At 32.4% G+C, this 18654-nt stretch overlaps 1 protein-coding gene and 1 long non-coding RNA gene across 3 annotated transcripts; one reads left to right on the plus strand and one right to left on the minus strand.

Moving 5' to 3' along the window:
- Positions 1–290: 290 nt before the first annotated feature.
- Positions 291–6568, minus strand: LOC132915655 (ubiquitin-protein ligase E3A). 2 transcript variants are annotated; one of them, XM_060975489.1, is made up of 12 exons: positions 5941–6568; positions 5052–5187; positions 4792–4972; positions 3592–3957; positions 3201–3511; positions 2920–3117; positions 2521–2820; positions 2265–2465; positions 1902–2179; positions 1604–1820; positions 1292–1527; positions 291–1201 (listed from the first exon to the last, which is right to left on the minus strand). In XM_060975489.1, the coding sequence occupies exons 1-12, from the start codon at positions 5985–5987 to the stop codon at positions 1081–1083; spliced, it is 2592 nt and encodes an 863-aa protein (XP_060831472.1). In that variant the 5' UTR covers positions 5988–6568; the 3' UTR covers positions 291–1080. The 2 variants fall into 2 exon arrangements, with proteins under 2 accessions (XP_060831472.1, XP_060831480.1); XM_060975497.1 differs by having other exon boundaries at positions 5052–5243.
- Positions 6569–6878: 310 nt separating this feature from the next.
- LOC132916018 (uncharacterized) lies at positions 6879–10251 on the plus strand. Its single transcript, XR_009659999.1, has 3 exons — positions 6879–7760; positions 7986–8341; positions 8949–10251. It is a non-coding gene; the product is annotated as an uncharacterized LOC132916018 (long non-coding RNA).
- Positions 10252–18654: the final 8403 nt, after the last annotated feature.

Raw genomic sequence — 18654 nt, forward strand, 5'->3', positions numbered from 1 at the left:
GCCGCTGATTACAAACGTTTATACAAATTCATTTCCCATGTGTTGCATATAATTTGTATAGAACTTATATATATATATATATTATATATATATTATATATATATTATTATATATTATATATATATTATTATATATTATATATATATTATATATATATATATATATATATATATATATATGTATATGTATATATATATATAAATTAGATACTTTACATACAATGATAAAACGTGATGTAAAAGGAAATGGAAAGCGGAAAGTTACATACAAACTCGAAAGAAAAAAGGATCTAGCATTCATAATTCTGCGTTTTTCTTTATCTTCTTCATTACTCTTTTACAATATATAAAATGTCTTGTGTACAATGTGACGTCAAACAATAAACGTCAAAGGGGGTGTTTCTCGGCTTTTTCTTGCGGCATAGAATATCAACTATAAGATCTACTAAATCTACGATACGTATATTTCTACAAATTTTGACCGATCATTCTCGGTTCATTTTCACATTCATCACAGTTGCGCATCTCACTATTATTTTCAAGCTGTATGCACTGTATCATGCTGCATCTCACGAATGAAATTAAAATTAATGAGATAAATTGTAGTAGTTCTGTAAAAGCTGATTTGGAAATGAAATGGAAATTCTTTTCCATTGAATCAATGCAGGGAAAGTACAAATTACCAAAACAACTCGGCAAGACTGGTCAATCAAGTACGTTAATTTGCATTAACGAGTTAAATAACACGGAGACGTAAGAAAGTTTCAAAGCACGTTATCGCAAAGATTTTGTATTACTTTTTGTACAGCAATTCCAGTTTCCGCTTGCATAAGGAGGAAACATATTGGAGGACAACGATCGATTGCGAGGTATTCTCGGTATCAGATGATTTTAGCATTTCTTTTTTATTTTCTTTCACCTTACGAAAGCAGAGGTTTTTTAGCATTTGCACGTGTTTGCACAAAATCCGAATAAATACTTCCATATAGCGGAACGAAAAGAGAGAATCTCGAACTCCGAATTATAGTTCGATATACTCTGAAAGACGGAGGAGGGGGATCGAAGCTTTTTTTATGCCCATTTATAACATGCCGAAACCTTTTGAATAATTAATCGCTTTCAACAATCGATCTTGCAATTTCTCTATTGTACTGTAATCTGGCAACAACAATACGTTATAACACGTGTGGGCTATCGGCAATCTAAAATATAAAGCGTTACATTAATTGTACAATTAGAAGTTATTGTGTAATGTTGTAAAATAGGAATGCAACTTTATTTAAAAATTTTACCTGTCAGAATCTGGACCATGTCTTGCAATCACCATTTTTAATCTTGATAAACCACCAACTGGAACTCTGTCGCTTCCAGTAGTAAATTGTAGAAGTCTTCGTTGACTTTCTGGTGGTAACGAATGTGCAACACGCCAAAAGTTACGTACTGCTTTGCTATCAACAGTATAACCACCTTCATATTCCGTAGCGGCTTCCAATTCCGCAAAGTCAAAAACTTTGCTGCCGCAAACAAGCTGTAAATGAGACATTAATTACAAATAATTATTGATACGATAAAAATATCTAACATTCTAAATAAATTAAATATACTTGTTCAATTTCCTCGGGTCTAAAAAGTAATGCAAGTGGACTTTCATCCGTGACCATTTGGAATCCACGTCTGAATGCTTTAAATTGTCTTTCGACAGATTTATTAAGTAAAAAGTCCGCATAAAGATCTACGAATTCCTTTTTGTTTTCTTGCGTCACAAATATCTCGTCACCATTCTGTTTCAGATCGTGGAAAGATATTGAACCGAAAACATCTCTATGAAATAGGATACATTATATTGGTTATTGTTTATTAGATATGGATTATTCAATAATTATTAATCTATTTACAGCTTACTTGTAAGCCACTCTAAAAGTTTGCATAAATGTTTCTGGCATATCATTTCCAGTATAATCTATCAATTCCTTCAATGTTCGATATAACGTAGGACTCCAGTCTTCCAAATCAGCAAAGCATCCTTTCCTACCAAGCAATTTTCGATAAACTACCATAGAGAAACGTACATCTAGTATTACATTATTGTATATTGCTAGGCCAAGAACGACGCCTATTAGCGTGAAATGTGCGTCGCTTTCAAACGATGTTGGATTAAACCATGTCATTTGTGTATCTTCCTATAATAATTTGAGATATATATAAGTAATTTTCCCAATTAAAAAATTTTTCTGAGATTTTAATTAATGGAAATCGCTAAATTACTTGAGTCGTGAACATTCCATAATCAGGATTAAAAATTTCTTCTACAATCAATTGAAAGAATTCTTTAGAGACTCCACCCTCGTCAACTCCTTGTTCACCTTCAAATTCAACGACTAATTGCTTCTTAAGATCAGATGGATTTTCCACTGCGACCATTTCCAATTCGACTAACGCATCATCTATTAAACGATCTCTCCTCACCTGTTTTAAACAATTATTAATACGAGTTAAAAGATAAAATGAAACGTGTACAAACCTTTAGTCTTAAATAAGGATTAGTAGGCTGTCCAACAACAGTCTGTAGAAAACTCATTCGGCGTTCACTGTACATTCTAATACGGTTATCATAATACAAGCCCAGCGTCTTTGTAGCGGGAGTGAGGATAAAAGCATAATTCATAAAACTAAATTTCATAGGTTCTTCACTCTTATAGTATGCAAAATCTTTGTCCATTTCTATCGCATCACTAAGTGGTTCATTGTAAAAGTCAGTGAAAGGTATAAATGGTTTTCGTGCATCTAATGCAGTAATTCCTAATTCCTTAGCTAATGGGTCCTGTAAGCGATTATCATTATTATTAAAATATTAATAATATTTTTGTACGACATATTCATAAAATAATTCGATACTTCACAATAATTTTCATAATTTCACCTGAGGAATTTGCGACAGAGATCTCCCAGATTTGTCGTTGCTCGTAGATTCACCATCCTCATCTATATTTAAATCAGGTTCATCTAGTTCACCAGCTAACATACTTGCATAGTATAAAATTTTCATAACTTTCGTGGGAGCAGTAATAGTGTCCGCGTCTTGAACGCAATAATCCCGCGTAAAAGATCCACCTATTACCTATAGAAATGAAAACTCTTATAGATAAAAGATATTTTGCTATCAAAGCTTTTAATGATTTCAATTGTACTAAATAGTTATACCTTGACAGTTATTAATTCTTGCAGAGCTTGTAAAATACTTGGGAGTCGAGATTTACAATGTTTAGCCCATACACGTGCTAGTTTAGCTTGTGCCACAATAGGGAAACAGCTCAGTGCTTTACAAAGCATATGAAGAGCAAGTTCCAGATATTCACTGTTTCCAAGCATAGGAATTTCAAATACAATCAAGAATACGTTTAACAAGCTATCCATATTATCCCATGGCATAATACGAAATACTCTCAAATCTAGTTCAATATTATCTGCCAAAGTGACTAGTGCATTAACTAAAGCGGATTTGAACACTTCTCCTAAATGCCAGAAAAAATTTAAGAAACTATGTATTCGTAAGCTTTATTTAAGACGTTTATTTTACAAAACACTTTTTTACCTGGTAAAGACCAAAGAGCAGCAAAAGCTCTTCGCACAGCTGGTAAATCAATGCTAGTATCATCATTGTTAGGAACTGTAGATGATGGTTCACTGCTGTCTTCTTCTTTGTCTTCTCCTTGAATAGATCGAATTGCTTCTTTATCCATATCACCAGGTGGCCTTAATAGACTATCTGAAGCTCTATTAAGAAGTGCAGCCAGAGGAGAGTCATTTTTTACAGTTTTTTGGAAACTAAGACTTAATGCTTTTGCACATGAAAATATCTCTCCCAATGTACGAATTAATAATGAATAAGATCCCTCTGATTTACATCTTTCTATTATATCCAATAGTTTTGCTTCTGTAAGGTATGGATCTTGCTTTCCTGTTGACAAAATAATTGAATATTTTTATCAAAACATTTATAAATAATTTACTACTATATGTAATTGTAAAAGTGCATTATAATATATATTTAACTATATATAGTATTTTAAGTTAGAAATAAATAACAAGAAGTAAGAATCAAATACAATATTTATTAACATATACATAGCAACTGCACATGAATTTGATAAACAGTTATTGTTAAACCTTTTGTAAAATAGTCATATTAAAAATTATTATTGACTTCCAAAAACACGTTTTGTGTACCTTTCTCTTTCAATGCATCTGAGATACAAATTAAGTATTAATAATTTTGTAATAAATTGAGAATAACATCTTTTATGAAACTTTTTCTTGCAGGAAAGTTTTTTTGGAGAATAATTACGTTTACGTTTTTTATTCGTTTTATACGTCGATGGTGTTTTTGTTCTTTTATATTTTTTTGGTTTAATAATTGAATTGTTATTATAATTTGGAATATGAATTTTATACCTATCTAATATTCTCTGAAAAATTTCTTCATCTGATATTGATTTATTTGGAATGGAGTTATAATTGTAATCTGTTTTGAAAAATTGATATGAATGACTATCTCTATCCATTGATGGGATAGGAAGTAAAACAGGTGATTTCTCTTTTAAAACTGATTGCTCACAAACCTCAATGCTATTCAGTGATTTGCTTTTGAAAGGAATTTGAGCATTTTTATCTGTTAAAGCTTGAGATGGAGATATTAAATCATTTGTATCAACAGAAATGTCCTTCTTTACTGGGGATATAAGAATGTCAGTAGCTGAAGGAGCAGGGTTTATGTTGGAATTTGATGCAGTACCTTCATCCGAACATGTCGGATTCACACTTTTAACTGGCAAACTCTTAGCTAAAGATGCTGGTCCAGGTTCTAAAGTTGTCCGAGCTACTTTACTAGGTTGTGTTCCATCGCAAAGTCTTGCTTCTTGGGAAAATAATTGAATAGCTTGTGCAGCAGCTTGATTTGGAGTCAGATTTGTTACCTGTTCAAAATATGAATTATATTAGCAACAAAATACTTCTGATAAAAATAAATATTAACATAGGTTTTAAGTTATGCACTTTTCCACTTGATGCACAGTTTTGATTATCACAATCAGGATTGCCGCATCCATCAGTTAATTGATAAAAATATCGCTCGATCAACTTCTTGGCAACTGCACGCTTCATGTCGCTGCAAGGGCTCTTTGCTTCTCCCCTAATAATGTAATAACAGAAGGTAGGGATTACAATATTTGTATTGTAACAGATATTCTAAAACAAAATTAAAAGAAAAATTAGTATTTTGTAATAAACATAAGTTAAACAATTCAATATCTTTTATAATATGAAAATATCTTAACATTTTATGATACATAAAGGATAATTCAATCAAGACTTGTTAATATTTGTTTCCGTATTTTGCAATGAATTATAAGAGCTTAAACATAAGCATAACCTACAAAGTATATGCATGTGATTTTATAGCAAGTTATATACATTTAAAAAATTTTGAACTTCTCATATTTAACAATAGAGTTACGTAAAAGTTCCCTTCCGTATTAAACATAAAAATAAAAATTTTGTTATAAAAGCCTGCACGTCAAATCGAGCACAGTAACGACACAAATAAAAGAAGCGAATTTAATTAAATTAGAAGTGTTTTCCGATACTTGTAATTCACTCAATTAAGAACACATGCTTGTGACATGTTACCAGTGATTCGCGGTGTTGTCAATTGAAGAATGACAGTTCAGAAAAAGGATCAACTTCTCAACGTCGGGAAGCGAATGGAGTCGTTGCACCAAAACAAAGCACGTTAAAAATAGTCTAGCCTCGTAGATTCGTACGATATTATGTTTCGCGATATATGCGAATAGTGTGTCGCATTCGAAGAACCAGTAATAAAAGATAGGGGTAAACAATGACGAAAGAAAGTTCTAGATAAGTGGTATAGAATATCGATATGCACCTGGAAGCGTGATCTTCCCCAGGGTCTTCTTGGCCCCTGTTGCTCATAGACCGTGAATCTTCAAAATTTTGTCTCCCTCTCTGTCGGTCGTAATAAGAAATCTCAACACGACCGTTTCTTCCGTTTGTTTCGGAGTATCGTCGAACCACTTATACACTACCACTAAATTTAGTCAGACACTTTCTTATCGACGGTTTTCACCACAATGTTCGAGTTACCAAGTTAATACGTTTTTATAACGTATTACGTATTTGCTGTATACGCTTTGGAATAGAATAGAGAAAGAAAGACGAAGTACATAGATAGAAAAGTATTAGAAAGGGAGAGGGAGAGGAAAAGAGAGAGAAAGAGAACGTAATATGGTTTTGTGCTGGAGGTATATTTGTCTGTAACTTGAAACGAATGTTTGATCGAGGTTAAGTGAACACTGCAAACGTGAGTACACAATCGTTACAATGTCCGTTGATCGTGCGACTCGTCGATCTCGTTGCTACACGAATTTTTCAAGTCAATGTTACAACACCGGGAGTGAGGAAAAAAAAAATTATTTTGCGATTCCTTCTTGACTGCTGTCTACTGTTCTACACGGCCACGATCAGCTGCGATTATCGAGATTCTCGATTAATCGAGCACAGCGATGTTTTTCGATTTATCGATAACTCGACCAAATGTGACCTAGATCATGCGTCAAGATCATTTTAATGCCTTTGATATTAATTTTTAGTGAGTATTAATATTGATTGTTATTAATAATATGTTGATGATATCAATAAAATATATGTAATAGAATTTATACATACATTAATATTAATAGTCGATCGTGGTTGTACTAATCTACATACATACATATGCGTAAAAGCAGGAACATGTAAATGTTTCTTATAGAAACATTTCGTATAGAAATGGTCACGCATATTTTTGTCTGATACTTTTTAATTACCTAATGTAACGTTTTATTTCTTATTTTTATTATAATTTAATTTATCTATAAATTCTATACTTAATATTCACTTTTGAGTATTGTCTCAATACTCGTTTGTTATTGTTATCTATAAATTACAAAACTCCATCTTGAATATTATATTGAATATTATAAAGAACACAAGAGTCGATTAAAAAGTGGGTGGTGAATTTCAAAGTATGATATTTTACGCAACAAAATTTAAATTGCGTTTATATATTAATACCAAAACATTGGAATGTTTTACTCAACTTCGGTTCAGCTCCACCTAGTACATATCGTACATATATATGTATATACACATATATAGCAGTTTTATGTTTTGTCGATAAAGTTTCCTCGTTTAAAATTCCTCTTTATATCGAATAAACGATACGAGACAATCCAATCCATGAATTCGTCAGAGAAAACTTGTTAAGAATATTCCATTCTTTTCTTCCGATGCTGAATTCCATTTACCTTTTTTTTTTAAAAAGATAATAGAATTTTTAATGAACTAAATTACACATACCGTCAACGAGATTTCTCACATAGAAATAAAGGAGGACGTTCTTTTTATATTTGAGAACATTATGTCATAAAGTATAGTGGAAAAATTTGGAAATTGAATGGAAAATTTTCTTCGTTGTCTTCGTTTGTCTTTTGTAATCGGGTATAATGAACATTCTTATTATATATTTAGATACCAAAAGGACTGAGAATGGATATAGCTTCTTTCCGAAGTGAGCACTAAAACATAATAATCTACGCATTAATTTGGATCATTCTAAATTTAATTGATCGGTAACGTTGATTATGTTAACTATCAATTTTCAAGTGGATCCAACCTACGATATTTTATTCCAAAATATGTATAAAGGTATAAATTTATATAATATTATTACACTTAGTTTTAGCTGCTTTTTTATTACGAAAAAGTTTAGCAATATTCATTAATAAATAAAACAAAAAAATGCATTAAGGATACTTACAAAACTTCGAGTTATTTAAAAGCACCAAGTATGGAATAAAAATGTGGTAGAAGATCCTACATATTTAACGGTGAAGTTTCTCAAAGAGAATATCGATTTCATGCTAAATCTAGCATGCATTATCACGGACGGCGCCGAGTATAATTCCTTGGCCGATTTCGTGACAATGAGTAAACGAGGAGCAAACCTGGGTTGGAGAAGTGGGAAGTCAGCGGAGTCTTTCGACAATTTTCAACGGGTTCGGGGCGAATATAAAGGGGAAATTGAGCTTTTGGGACGAAACGAGGGTCTAAGGCGAACAGGAAACCATTAGTTCGCAGGAAAAAGGGCGAAATTATTGATGCCAAATGGTGCCACTTGGCCAGACATGCGAATAATACCGTTCCTCCGATCACGCCTTTATACATATACGCAAACTGCGTTTCGTTCCAACCAGGGACCATAATTGTTACAACCAAAATTAAGAAAGGTATAGTATAACAATTCATATCTTATGATTTTAAGTAATTCTGATCAGAAAGAACCATTACAAATGATTTCTTCATTTTTTGTTTCATGTATATGTATATATGTAAATATTGTGATACGTAGCATGGAAAATGTGCATGGTTCATCCAAGATAGCGTTCATTTTCACATTTTCATAAAAGATATAACTTAGAAAAAACGAAGCTGGCACCCCGCTGGGGTAGCCACCCACATGCTATATTTATTTTTATTTTATTTTTTTTTTTCACCAACAAGATATAACACTTTACCAAATGTCCATAAGGACAAATTGTAAAAAAACCAAAATAAAATAAAAAAAAAATTTTCACATTTAGTAGCATCTCAAGAATACTTAATACGTATGTGACTATTATGGGATACTTGCGAGTGGGACGATCGCGATGCGCGTATGAAATTTGTATAAACATTATTTATGTGTTATTATTTATTAATTATTTATGGAGGCAAAGGATTGGAGGAAACATTAATTCTGTTTTCTTGGAAATTCCATGAAACGGTTTCCGTTATGCTGTTATTGATTTTAATGACTGGGCTGGTATAATGTTTAATATAGGATTTTTCTTACAGAACGTCGTGCAGAATGGTGTACGTCTTCAAATGTCATAACCTTCTTCTCTACGACTTGTACGAGGTAAGCTGTTGCCCACGTATCGTTAGATTTGAGGATCCCTGTGCACCCCGTTGCTTAAGTTGACCTAATTTCGTTCGTGTAAGGAGGTTTGCTCGCATACAGGGATCTTTCGACCGATTTTTAATAGTCAATAACTAAAATACAAAGCCGAAAATGCAATTTCTTTATTCTTGATTTTCGTCTTATTTCGACTTCAAGAATCACTCCTTAAATTTTCAAACACCTGTATTCGAACACTCTGTTTATTTATTGTATTTATTACAGTATTTGCACTCTAATTAATTAGGTCTTAGGAATATTAAATCTCGTATTATAAATAGAACAGTTTGATACTACAAAAATGAAATATAAAATATGTATGCCAATACTTTTTGGACTGACTGTACTGCTGATGGTATAAATTTTTCTTTATCTTTTACATTTTGATAGTAAAAGATTTTCTTTTTTTTGTACTACTTTCAACCGTCGTCAATTTCTGTTAACATTACTGATAATAAATAATATCTAGGAAATACACTAAAATTGAATTCCTACGGTCGAAGTGCAATTATAATGACCATATCAATTACCAGTAGTGTTAATAAAAATTGACAATGATGGAAAGTAATAAGAAAATGTTTTCGCCTGTAACTAGGAAATATTGACAACTACCAAATATTTTTACCACTGATAATGGTTGTTGGTAACCAAAAAGAAATATCCCATAATATGATCATCAGTACAAACAAAGAAATGTTAATCATTCGTAATAATTATTCGTGTAACCAGAACACTCAAAAATTAATATTTTTGATTCATCTAAATTTTTGCTTTCAATTGAAATAATAATTACGTTTGTTTCAATAATTTTCTCGTAAAAACGAAAGAAAAAATATGTTATTTTTTACCTCTGGCTTGAATACGTTTCTCGCCACTTTCTCGTTAATCGCAACGTTAAATACACGCGTCGCGCGAGCATTACGTTTCGCGGCTTCGTTAACTTTGTGGGAAAGGAAACGCGACTGGAAAGTACAGGGAAAAGGAAGAAACGGAAGTTTTGGCTAACGATCGCGTGGTTGCAATTATTTTTGCGTTTGAATCTTTCCCAAGTCTTGAAAACAGGAAAAGAGCAACATTTTTATAAAAAGTAATTTCGAGATCAAAGTTTGATTCCGCCACGTGTATGCAAGTAAAACAGAGGTAAATTATACTTGTTGAAAAATGATTTTCTAGGAATTATTTCATTTGTGCCTGTCTTTCCCCTTTTGTTCGATTGCGTTTTATATGATATTATGCGGACGTGAATATTCTATGTACGATATGAATATTTTGTTATTCAGAAGTGCTCGCATATAACTTTTGCTACTCAGGTTCAAGATATGAAAAATTCTTTCAGTTTCTTACGACATGCGTATGAATTAAAAATATTATAAACATAGGAGAATATGGACATAAAAAGATAAGAAAATAGAACATGATTATTATGCTCTATTTAATATATAAATGATGGATAATTAATTTAGCACAGAATCGATGTGTTGTGATACATAAATGTAGGAAATCAGATTAAATAAATTTAGTTTATTCGTTTTAAAATTTCTAGAAAGACAGAAGAAGAATTTCTGATATATTTTCGAACTTCTATTTCTATACTCAAGTGGCGTTTTATATTTTACTCTTTATCACAATTGAAATTGACGATTCATAAATAGTTAAACATACTCGAAATTATTTCTACGCCCTTTTAAATACATTCATTTTTGCAGATTTAGAAATTTCTTCGATAATTTGAATAATAGATAATATGTGCTATCGACGAATTATCAAGTTTTGAAGTTGACAGTGTAATTTAAAGTTTTCGAGATCGCTCTCGTAGCAGATAGCTCGGACCATTTAGCCTGATGATCGAGAGTCGCTGATTAGACAGAAATCGGTACTCGTGTGAGTAAGGTGTCATCAGTAATTTGGTGCCGAGCCAACTACTCCAGATTTTTCGATGATACACATCTATATGTATCCTCGAAATATGTCAAAGGTTTATAACAGTGTATTTTCTTCGAAGACGATGCAAAGAGAACATTACTCGATTTGATACGCCCTCGAAATCTTTTAATAGCTACCAAAAAATCGATGTTCGATTTTTCTTTTGGCAACGAAAATTTCCTCATCGAAAAGTCCAATTATAATTTATCGTCTTGATATGCAGTAAGGAGCAAAACTGAGCCAATAGTAACAGTTTTTCTGTAAATTATTATTTAGTATCATAAACAATAAGGAATATGGAAAATAAACATAACACATATAATTGTCATGTTTAGGAAAGTGTAAAAAATTATTTTACAGTGCAAATCTTCTTTATTTATCTGTAGCAAGAAGAATTGTTTAACTCATTTTTACATCACCTTATCAAAAGTCCAATACTTCAGCTTTAATATTTACAGTATTAATATTTCGTCCACAACTTTTTTGCTTATAAAATAGCATTAATACGTCTTGCAATACTCTCTACAAGAATTTGATAATAATCCAAAGGTATTTGTTCCCATTGTTCCTGAATTCTATTATGCAATTCCATAATTGATGATGGCGATGAATCATGCGAATCACGCATTCGTCTTTTTAATAATCCTCATAGATTCTCTATGGAGTTGAGGTCTGGGCTTTGTACAGGTCAATGCAAAACCAAACATTTTTGCGTTTTCAACCAATTCTGTACGTTTTTAGCTGTGTGTTGTGGCTTGCGGTCTTATTGAAATATTATATTTTCTTCCACGAATTTATTTATTATTTATTTTTAATAATATCTGGGAGATGATGTTGCAAGTTATCTTTGTACAGTTTATGGTAATGGTAATAACTAGTAATAACGCAAAGTATATAATATTGAGCCAATCTCAATTAAATCATATGGTAAAGGATTAGTTAAATTAACTTAACAAGTAAACTGATGTATTCGTCTTTTAAAAAACCTTGTGGACTTACCACAATTTTTTTATTTTTTTATTTCTTCGAATTTATCAGGTTATACCCTTCTTCAACTGTTTTATATTAGAATACTTCTTCTTAGTCAACAAATGATACAAAAGTAGAGAAATGAAGGAAAGAAAAATAGACTTATGTTTTCCCTATGGTCTTTAAATAGTATAGTATTGTGGATCATCGATTTTGATCCCTTTAATTAGTTCTGGTATTTTCAGAAATATGAGAAGACTTTATTTATAAAAATTCTATTGTATCGAGGGATAATTTTTTCGTGGGTGTAGGCTCTTGGAAACTTCAAGATCACCTTCGTATTTTTTTTAAATAACACGTTATATTTTTTATCCCTGGTAGAATAACCTCTAGATAATAAATAAATTTAGCACATATTTTTACAAAATCTTTTTCTGAAAATGCTGATATAAAAATACAAACTGACATCAGATTCACATCGAGATCTATCCGTAGTTTTAACATAAATTAGTTTCAACACTGGGATCAACGCTGTCTACCTTTAATACCGAGATATATTGCATACAGCCAGTCAATGTTAAAGCAATATGCCGAAAATAAACAAATATGTATGAGTGGAAGCTATATATTTTTAGTATAATTATTGTAAACACAAAAATTGCGATATCGGCCATTTTGACTGATTTAGCAGTTTCAGTGATAAATATAATAAGAATGTGCGGTAAGCGATTACAATTTATGGACTTTCGTCACGATCTTGCAATTTCCGGCTCATCGAATGTTGGAAATGCACGCCAGATAGTGGCCATTCGAGAGTTGTGCAGGATAATAGACCAGTGGAGAGCAGATACGCTCTGTTGGAGTCGCGAAAGGAAATCATTAAACTCTCGCGAAGGTCTATTCAATCTTCGAAGCAAAGACGCACTGGCACAGAAGAAAATATGCGATCTATCGATCTGACGGCTCGAATTTAATCAAACCAAGAGAAAAGCGTCCACAGTCGACCCCCTTTTTCTCTTTTTTCTTTTCTTTTTTTTTTTTTTTTTTTTCGAAGCCAACACAGCCTCGCGAGACAATCGTTGCCGTTATCGCAGACGAAAGCAAAAACTCTTTCAAAAAAGCAGGAACAGAATGAAGTAAACAGGCTTTTTTTCACAGTCGAAAAGCTGGAACTGGGGTGGCGAACACGATAGAGATTCTGCGAATGGGAAGCAGAAAAGTACACGGATTTACAGAGACCAGGGGTCGCTTGATAGGGGATGAAGCTTCCGCTTGGATGCGGCCGAGTTTCGATCAAGGCCAACTTTGCCATTCGTTTGTTACCCTTCACCCCTTCTACGTCTATCTATCTTCCCATCCCTGCGTATTTCTTTCCATCTACCTCTCTTTGTCGCTCTATTTTTATTCTCATCTTTTATTCGCCCCTTTTTGTGATACTTCACGCTTTTTTTCATCGCTCTCGCTGTTATCACCACCTCCGTTTGGTCCGATTGTTTCTCCTTTTTCTCCTTTCCTGTTTCCCTACGAAATTGTATCGTACATCCTGCTTGGTCCATTGCAATATTCGTAGACAACATGTTCCATCATAGAGAATATGTTTGAGCGATCGAAATAGATAAGCAACTGGTTTATTGTCTGCAGTGACTATAAAAAGTATATGCACGTCCCATTATCTTCTAATGAAGTAGTTCTTTTTATCAGCTTCTATATCTCGTTTTCATATTGAATTTTTCTTGTCATGTAAGAATACTGGTAAATCATCTAATTCATTATTATGTAAACGCTATAATAAATACGGTGCATGCATACAATACCTCTTCAGCTACTGTGTGTTACTTTAATCAAGTATCCGATTGTATCGATGTATAAGTGTCTCGTTTTCCAATGAATGCTTCCAGTCAATCACACACCGATCAAAAACTCTTCAATGCGATTAAACATTGTTCAGAATATACTACAGTATGCGTAAGATTTTTCAAAGTTCCGAGATAAAAATTATTATTACAAAATGTTTGAAAGTTATTTGATCAAGTAGCCAAGTTTTCATAATATTGAGAATTTAAGGTCCACAGAGTTGAGAATTTAAGGTCCTAGGCTTGGACGGGTTTGAGATCTGGAATCTTAAATTTGGAACCAACGGTTGATGCTTAGGGTGTAAAAGCTCGAGCATCGTTGGAAGTTTACGACTTGAGTTTTAGAGTCTGAGTTATTAGGAATTGGATTTGCAAGCTCGTGACTTTAGACCTGTGGTACAGAATACTGAAAAAAATTGCACATATTTTCTGTCCTCATCCTTTATCTTTTCTTTGTTTCCTTTTGTTTACGTAATTTAATACTAGGAAAAGCTTCCTTTGTTGAGATTTCCTGTTGAGAAATGCGGAGATAATATATTACGCAGTAATATAGAAGTGTGACTACTGTGTCAATATTTTCTCTTTGCACAACATCGTTGTGCGGCGAACGTAATAGAAGATGCGGGAAAAGCAAAAGTCGGCTTGGAGGGACCTTTATTCTTGTGATCAACTGCGAAGAATATTTTTCGCAAAATAATTTAACATCTGATACAACTTAGAATATTTCGATTTCTATATCGTTCTGTTATTGGCATAGTTCTGTTATTAAAAATACGTACGTCGCCCAATTATTTATTTAGGAAAATGTTTTTGAAATTTAAACGCCTAAGGAGAGAAATGATAAGAAGGAAGAGAATAGAAGCAGCAAGCTATTCGTATCTATCTTTGAATCCTGCAGATTCAAGAGCTCCAGCAGAAACGAGCCTCCTTTTTCCCTTTTTTTGAACGCCTTGTGATACGTGTAGTGCACGTGTTAATTCATTTACAGATTTTACCTGTGTATAGAATAATTACAATGTTACAAATCACGCCCAACAGTTTGCCGATAAATTTCATTTGCGACTCGATAATTCAGTTTAACGTTGGTCCTATTAACGAATCTCGGCTTGGTCACTACTGGATCGATCGCACGTATGTATTGCGTGCTAGATAAACACATGGTAGCATCGTGGCCTCCAGACGCGTAAACACGATTCACCTTTCATGGTTGATCAACTTGATTACCTCCGTTTCGCTGGGAGGTCAGAGATAAATTATGGACCGCGTTTAATTAACAAGTACGATGCATTAATTATCGTTACAAATCATCGAGGACAACACTCGTGAAGAAGACGAGACTTCCTTCCAAGTTGCTGGATTAATAATTTTGACTTAACTTAAAATAAAACGCGAAGGACGAGAGCCATAGGTCCAATATTAAATAGATTTAATATTCTTGTATATTTCTTAATTTTTCTGTGAAACGGAGATCTAGAATTTGGTAGCAGGAAATTTAGTAAGTTAAATTTTAATAGTCTTCCACTCTTCCGAAATTTAATATACGGTTTGAATGTACGCGAGAATAAAATTCGTTGAAATCAGATCGATGCGATTGATAAAGTTTAATTAACAACAAAAGACGTCCTTTGAAATATGCTCCAGGTATTTGTACCTAATTGAATTCTGTTCCAACATTCCAAACTCTAAAATGAAATAAATTTCAATGGTTATTATTAAATATTAAAAGTGTTTCTTTTCTTTTTGTGTTCTTTCTTAAAATATCATAACGAGTATTTTATTTTGAACGTTCTACATATTTTTCATATTATATACATCTTATACGATCCCGCGTATATATATTTGCTACAGACATATAAATATTTAGTAATATTAGTAATATTATTTAGAAAATAATATTGGTCAAATTGATGATCTTCGTGTATAAATTTCTACCACAAATTTGTCTCTAATTTGTACAATATTGACATTATATCCATTATAGACGCAAATATTTATTAATAAATCGATCGTATTTAGAATTGTGGCAGTCGAACCAAATCAAAGTTAAAATTTGACTATCCAATGCTATAATTCATTCCAATCGTCACAGCTTCTTCTTACTTTAATAAAAATTACTGGGGGAAAGAAACTCGACTTCCGCTGACGTGGAAGACCTGATTCGACCTTCGCATATTCATTCTCGTTCTATACTCGCGATACCAATCGTCAATCGATATACATAGGTATTCGGTGAGCCGAGCTTCGTTACCGAATTTCCTCACTCGCAGGTGTCTCTTCTCGACCGAGCAACTTTAAAGGGAACTCGATATCAGAACGAGAACGGCTGAAGGTCAAGACGGGATTAAGGATGTCGGGAGCGAAGAAAGTTGAAGGCGAATCGGATAAGACGTTTTTATGGGTTTCGTAACTCTTGCGGGGTTCTTTGGCAATTTTTAGGAGGATATAAAGTAGAATTTGTATATTTTTATTTGTGGAGGGACGGAGGTTCGACTACAAGTCGATTAACAAGAACTTCACCTGATTTATTATAGTTTTTTTATAAGTAATTTGAATATTTTCGACAGTCCATTTTATATATTTATGACAATCTTTTTTTATCCTTTTGTAATTTTTTAAATTTTGTCTATTTTTATAAGAGAGACTTTACAAGATTTCTGTTGCTATTTATATATGGAAATCTTTACCAATTTACTTGGTGTCGAAAGATATTAAATTCAATTTTCAGTTTCTAGATTTTTGTTTCAGAGATTAGAGTTGATTAGAATTTCAGTTTCTGTTTTCTTTGCAAAACTTGAAATCCCTGTTACAGATTATCAATTTTAATACTGATATCTACAGTAATTTTCAATCTTTTATCCTCTGTCCTCATTTATAAAACACGTGAATTAATCTTTATCAATGATTCTGTAATCCTACCAACCTTTCATCTACAAATATTCAATATCCTTAAACATGAAATTGGTCGATCAACATATTATAATTTTAATTAAAAATTCTACATCAGTCGATTTCCATCATTTTTACGTTAATTTCTAATTTTAAATGGACTTTACCACGCAACACGTTCACAGATAACATATAAATTCCTTTTCATGCCATCAAAATTTTGTTTAGTAAAGGTCGTAAATCAGATCTGTGCGGGGGCCACATGTTGCTATATTACCGTGATTATGACGTCAGCGTTTTCGTCATCGACTCTTGAGTAGGTGGGCAGTAAATTCTTGCCATGTCATCCGCTGTTACAGTTATCCTCCAAAATTTAGCTCGACTCGTAATTTGGTACACTGTGGTTAGTACCTACTTACACCCACCGTTAATGATGTCATTAAGACAATTAAATTAGGGGCATCTCCTTAATGATTGGAAAATTAATGTAACAGTTACACGGTATATGACAGTACATACAACGTTATACAGTGTATAACATCATGTATAAGTATTAATTTAAAATTTTGGTACAATATGTCACTGCTAGAAACGTGGAAATCAATATTTTAGATATTTTAGTCGAAAGATTTTGAAAGGGACCAAATAATTCGTGTAAATAAATATGGTACTTTTCAAAATTTTTCTCATAATTAAATTGCTAATGGAATTTAATGGTTCTTGTTTGTATCTTATTATTTTCTATAGAATTACAAATTTCCCCGATTATTAGGATAATCGTAGGCAACAGCGAATAATATACAACGTGACATAATACGATACGAGACAAATATGGTACCAAATATAGCGTATGACAATGTACATCTATATGTATCAGTGTTGTCTATCAATGTAAAATCATGTGCATAATCTATTCTTTAAGTTTTTTATATTAAGAAAAACGCGTAGGCAGCGGCTACGGTTTATCATAGTCGAGCAGCCGCATGTAATAAAATTGCAAAATGTTCGTTAAGCTAAAACGTGATACCTATGGTTAAAGAACGTTCTTGTAAAATCTAATTTTGCCTTTATCGATGTAAAGTCTATAGTTTTATGGATACTTTTTTGCAATTCCTTCCTCGAGCATTTGATTTTATCCGATCAATCGTTAACACATTCTTGTAATAAAAATCTTTTTAGTATATTAAATTTTCGTATATATCCAAGTTATCTTTGTAGCTATACCAAAAGCTTTTATTTCAAGAACTTTCTTAATGTCTTTCCAAATATTGTTTAACAATAATTCAAGTTCTCTTAACTATGTTTAATAAACATGATATAAAAAAAAAATTCGACATAAAATTCATGCCAATCTTGCTACTGTTTAAAATTCGATAATTATTAGCCTCTTTGGGACTAAATTATTTTCAGCCTATAAGAAAGATTGTTTCGTAAGTTATTAGTTAACCAATAGATATATGTCTTCGGTAAAACTGATCTTCGAATTTTAATACATTATGCATTCTCTATAAAACCATCTGAAAAGATGTGTTTCTATTATTCGTAATTAAAAACGAAACTAATTTTTCTTACAAAATAGAAAACATTTCGGTTATGAGAGGGTTAATGATTATCATATCGAGATTAAAAACAGCATCGTGTTCCGTGCCACAAATTTTATTTAATCTTTTATTTAATCAAGAACCCTATTTTCTATCGCTACACATTGAAATAAAAGAACACTGATTCGCGATATGATGTTGGATGACATCGAATCGCAACAATGCAACCCCCTCACAATGCCACTTCAAGAACGTGAACTCTTGCCCGCCCTGTTCATCTTCCAATTTAACACTTGCGTGACTGTTTCCATTCACGTCGAGCGGATAACAGCGAGTATTATCTAGGCCATGTAAATTACTTTCGGTAATTTGGCTGTGGCCGAGTAAATTTCTATAGGAAGCACGAATCGATCGCCTAATCAGACCTAAAA

This window comes from Bombus pascuorum, chromosome 1 (assembly GCF_905332965.1).
Source record: "Bombus pascuorum chromosome 1, iyBomPasc1.1, whole genome shotgun sequence".
Classification (NCBI taxonomy): domain Eukaryota; kingdom Metazoa; phylum Arthropoda; class Insecta; order Hymenoptera; family Apidae; genus Bombus; species Bombus pascuorum.